Raw genomic sequence first — 5,019 nt, 5'->3', positions numbered from 1 at the left:
GCAATACAATGTCATCAGCAAAAAGCAATATGAAAAATTCAACAAAATCAAATGTCACACCATGTTTTCCATTTTCCATTACTTCCAAAGCTAATTCATTAATAAATAACGAAAACAACACAGGGCTACATACATCACCTTGTTTTACCCCATATGTACAATTGATTACATCAGTAAATTTAGCGCCACATCTTATTTTAGCTTTCACATCCAAATACATGCTTTTCACACAACGATGCAATTTTCCTATAATACCGTTTTTCATAAGTACAGGCCACAGAAGTTTCCTAGAAATCGAATCGAATGCCTTCTCAAAGTCAACAAATGCGACATACAATTTTCTGTTATTTGTAAACTGTTTCTGAATGGCCGCCAGGAGTGTAAAGATATGGTCAACTGTTGAATGATCTTTTTTAAATCCAGCTTGATGTTCACCAGTAATATCATTTATGCTAATCCATTCCTGCAATCTGTTATTAATTATGGAGCTATATAATTTACTGCTGACATCACACAGTGATATTCCCCTGTAGTTATTGGTGTCATTTATCTGACCTTTCTTAAACAGAGGCAAGATTATTGATTCCTTCCAGTTGTCCGGGTAAAAACCACTATCAAACAAGACATTAAACAACCTTACCAAAAACACCACCACAGCCTCACCCGAATGCTTGAAAAACTCACCAATCAGCCCATCTGGACCAGCAGACTTTCCGTTCTTCAGCTTTCTAATTGCAAGAGTGACTTCTTCTTTCGAAATCGGTCTATCTAATACATGTTCAACAACATCATCATCATTTCCTTCATCATTAACATCAGCATTTTCATCCACAGCCCCATCAACGACGTCCACTATAGCTACATGTGTGTCCTTCTCTAATACATTCTTAAAATGTTGGAACCAATCATCTAGAGTAATGTTATGACGCGGCTGCGTTTTCCTCCGTGAAAGTTTCTTCATAGTTTCCCAAAATAGTTTCTGCGATTTTACTGAGCTGCTCAAGTCAGCGAGTAGACCAGCGTTATAGCTTTTCTTTTTCATAACGATCAGGTATTTATATTCACGCCTAGCAATGCAATATATATTTTTATCCAGAACATCTTTTGATTTTCTACATTTATGTAACATCTTACGGACATGCCTTTTTGCTGTTTGACATTCATGGTCAAACCATTCTCTCTGTAACGACTTACCACCTATTGACATTCTTTTTTTCATGCATTCACCTTGCTGTTTTATGACATCATTAAACTTGTTCAGTGCGGCGTTAACATCATTCTCAATTAAGGCAGCAGCATCGACAAGTTCGTACTGTACATCACCTGAATTCATTAAAGAGGAGAAGGCAGCCGCACATTCAGTCTTCCAACAGTATTTGACAACAAATTCGTCAACCTCACAACCAGCTTCATTCATAATGGCATTCGGCATACATCTTTTATCATGCAGAACCAACTCCACCGGCATATGGTCTGATTCAATACGCTCTAAAACATTTAACTTGCAATTATTCGCAGCTGATTCAAATAGATTTACAGAAATCAAAAAGTAGTCATTCACACTGCTTCCACTATCAGAAATAAATGTGTATCGTCCACGAAGGTCACCATGACACATTCCATTCAGAATACACAATCCGAAACCAGTACACATACAAAGCAATTTTTTCCCGTAATTGTTCAAGATTTTATCTTCGGCGGACCTTTTTGTCTCAAGCAAATCCACTTTACTAACGTGTACATATAAATCCTGTTCGTCAACGTAATCAGGTGTAATATCCGAGGTCCTAGAATTCAGGTCACCACATATGATTACATCTACATCATCCAAAGACAAAAGACTATCCGCCAAGCATGATTCTAAAATATTTATTCCATTTTCAAAATCAAAAGCAGTATAATACGGTGAATGTTCAGGTGGGATGTATGCACAGAGAAGCAAAATGTCCTTAGTGAACCTAAAGTACTCTTTATGCAGAACAAACGAAAGGAAGTAGTGGCTATCACTTTCCAACTGTGTTACGTGAGGGATAATATTATTCCGTATTAGACATATCATCCCACCCGAACATCTTCCCTGCCTCGTCAATTTGACTGCTGGCTTGACGAAAACCGTATGGTCATTAAAAAGACATGACTCGAAAGTTAGAACAAACGTCTCTACTAGACAGACAATGTCATAAGAAGAGAGAAAATCGACAAACTCGGGATCGTCTAATTTTGACAAGATACCGCAAACATTCCAATGAAGAAAAGATAATGAGTTAAAAGAATTTTCAACGTCATCAGATCGATCAGTGCCATTTAAATTTGACGCATCCACCACCTCGTCATCACCGTCACTATTCTCACCACCCCCATCAATTTCACCCTGTTCTTGCTCATTTCCACTCTCGTTTTCACTTTCTCCCTCACTTCCCCCCTCCCCACTCTCGACCGCACGCTCGTTCATATGAAGCATACAACTATCATTGCTAGACATACGTGTATCGTATAAACTGCTGCTATCCATTTCATGTATAACTTTATCCTCGTACACATTCCAACCACAAGCAATATAAATGCCGCTATCATCCATGTCTTTTGCAGTGCGAGGGGTTGGACAGTCACGATAATGGGTAAATGCAGTAGGCCTATTGGTTACACGGCCGTTTCTATTATCAGTTATATTTGGTGTATCCTCTATCATAATAATTGTCTGGGCGTCCGAGACTAGATTACAGGTATCGTCTACAGCAGCGCTGTCTACAGAACTATTGTCGTCACTATCACCATTCGGCGGCGTTTCACCACTGTCAAGTGCCAAAACACATTCGCTGGTCTGCCACTGAGCCCCTGTGACACGAACACTTTCAATATCACTGTCCGTAGCTGCACACGGCTGGCCTGCGCGTAAGTTTGTGACAGTGATGTCACCAGTCACGGAGAATTCACGTGCACTAGCTTCAGTCAAAACCGGTGTCGCTTCAGGTCTATCTCCCCTCTTATTTCGTACCACAGGAACAATTTTCTTATTCACAGTCTTTTTCGTTTTTTGTGTGGTATCACTATCAGGGCGGCCACCTTCCTATCTTAATTCTTTAAGAACCTCTCCATCGGCATCCAGTACATGCTTCTTACCTTCTATCAGAAGGTGATCAAACACCATCGTAGCCCTTTTACCTTCTGACCTGGCTAGCTTCAGATGCGGTAACAACTTGCGTCTTATATCCCTCACGCGCATGGAGAAATCCTCGCCAATGAAGATCTGGCTCCCTTGTAGCTTCCGTTTTGCTCTCAGCATCTTCACTTTGTCCTGGTAGAAAGTACAGCGCGCAATCACCGGTGAGTTTGGCTTGGCACTAAGACGATGCACTCTGTCAAACTGCACGTCCTCTGATAGTTCAAGCTTGTCCGTAATCATTTCTTTCAGCACAGCTTCACACTCGTCTGATGTCTCGTCCTTCCTTCTTTCCATCCCGTGAATAATGATGTTATTGCGCTTGGAACGACATTCTAGATCGTCTGTTTTCTTATCCATGTCACCCAAACGTTTTTCTAAGCTTATGTTGTATTCTTGGAGCTGTCCATTCTGATTCTGAAGTTCAGACACCTCTTCCTTTAGATCTTTCACTTCCTCCTGCAAGGTCACATAACTTTCACGAAGGTTCTTCACGTCGCCCGACATGTCGTCAAATTTACTGTTCATACTTCGGAGCATAGTCATGACGTCTTTCAGCGTTGGGTCCTGGCTCTGTGAGGTACTCTGTGAGGAACCCAATCGTGACTGTCTTAACTCTGGGCCTGGTCCTGGATTCTTCTCCACGTCGCCACATTGCATGAGCCATCCACCCCAGAACAGCAGAGACAGGAGCAATCCAAAGGTGACACCGTCTACCCTGTTTCGAAGTGTGTATACAGTCAGAAACATGGCGGCTTTCTTCTTCGCCCTCTTGAACATGAATCCAATGAAAACATGGTTGAATCCGCCGCACACTGAGCGAAACTCCAGTGCTGACGAAGGCATGATGGCATCACATACAACCTTGCAAAATCTTGGAAGCAATGTCTTTGGAAATACCTTGAAAAGTAGAGAAACTTGCAGAGCTCACAACACTTGCTGCGCACGGGTATGACCTTGACACGCACCTCCAGAGAGAGAGACACACAGAAAGAGAGAGAGACACAGAAAGAGAGAGAGACACAGAGAAAGAGAGAGAGACAGAGAGAGAGACAGAGAGAGAGACAGAGAGAGAGACAGAGAGAGGGAGAGACAGAGAGAGAGAGACACAGAGAGAGACAGAGAGAGAGACACAGAGAGAGAGACACACACACAGAGAGAGAGAGAGACACAGAGAGAGAGACAGAGAGAGAGAGAGACACAGAGAGAGAGAGAGACAGAGAGAGAGAGACATAGAGAGAGACACACACAGAGAGACAGAGAGAGAGAGAGACACACACACAGAGAGAGACGCAGAGAGAGAGAGAGACACACACATAGAGAGACACAGAGAGAGACACAGAGAGGGACAGAGAGAGATAGAGAGGGGCACACGGAGAGAGACACAGAGAGAGACACAGAGAGAGACACAGAGTTATTTAGTCATTCGGTCAGAAATGAATGTCTCGCATACAAATAATAAAGTAGAACTAAGCAAGAACAGTTACTGTAAGTTGTTGTGATCGGTCACTATCTTAACTTGTGATTAAGAAACGAGAAAACATCGGCAGAACACAGCAACTTCCCTTTCTGTGTTCTGCCGTTGTTTTTAACAAACTCGAGTTCAACGAAAACTCTGGCAGAAGACAGTAACGTCCCTTACTGTGTTCTGCCGTTGTTTTTAACAAGCCCGAGTTCAAGGAAAAACTTGGCAGAACACAGTAAGTCCACTAATTGGCTCATAATTCTTTAATCTTACCACTATTTTTGAAATAGACTAAAGGTATAAATTCAGAAATCATCCCCACGCTTTATTGCACTAAAATGTCCAGCGAGAATGCTTTTGTTTTAAATATAAAGCTAAGAACAGAAAACCGCGT

General features: G+C 41.8%; 1 protein-coding gene across 1 annotated transcript in view; it reads right to left on the bottom strand.

The window, feature by feature from the left end:
• Positions 1-4,116, bottom strand: part of LOC138976275 (GRIP and coiled-coil domain-containing protein 2-like) — a 4,763-nt gene extending 647 nt beyond the window's left edge. Inside the window, exon 1 of the mRNA XM_070349119.1 lies at positions 1-4,116. This exon is cut by the window's left edge and continues 647 nt beyond it. Within this exon, the coding sequence (XP_070205220.1) occupies positions 3,068-4,006 (939 nt within the window). The 5' untranslated portion in view covers positions 4,007-4,116 and the 3' untranslated portion in view covers positions 1-3,067.
• Positions 4,117-5,019: the final 903 nt, after the last annotated feature.

This window comes from Littorina saxatilis, linkage group LG9 (assembly GCF_037325665.1).
Source record: "Littorina saxatilis isolate snail1 linkage group LG9, US_GU_Lsax_2.0, whole genome shotgun sequence".
NCBI classification, from domain to species: domain Eukaryota; kingdom Metazoa; phylum Mollusca; class Gastropoda; order Littorinimorpha; family Littorinidae; genus Littorina; species Littorina saxatilis.
This window is presented reverse-complemented; position numbering and strand designations above follow the sequence as displayed.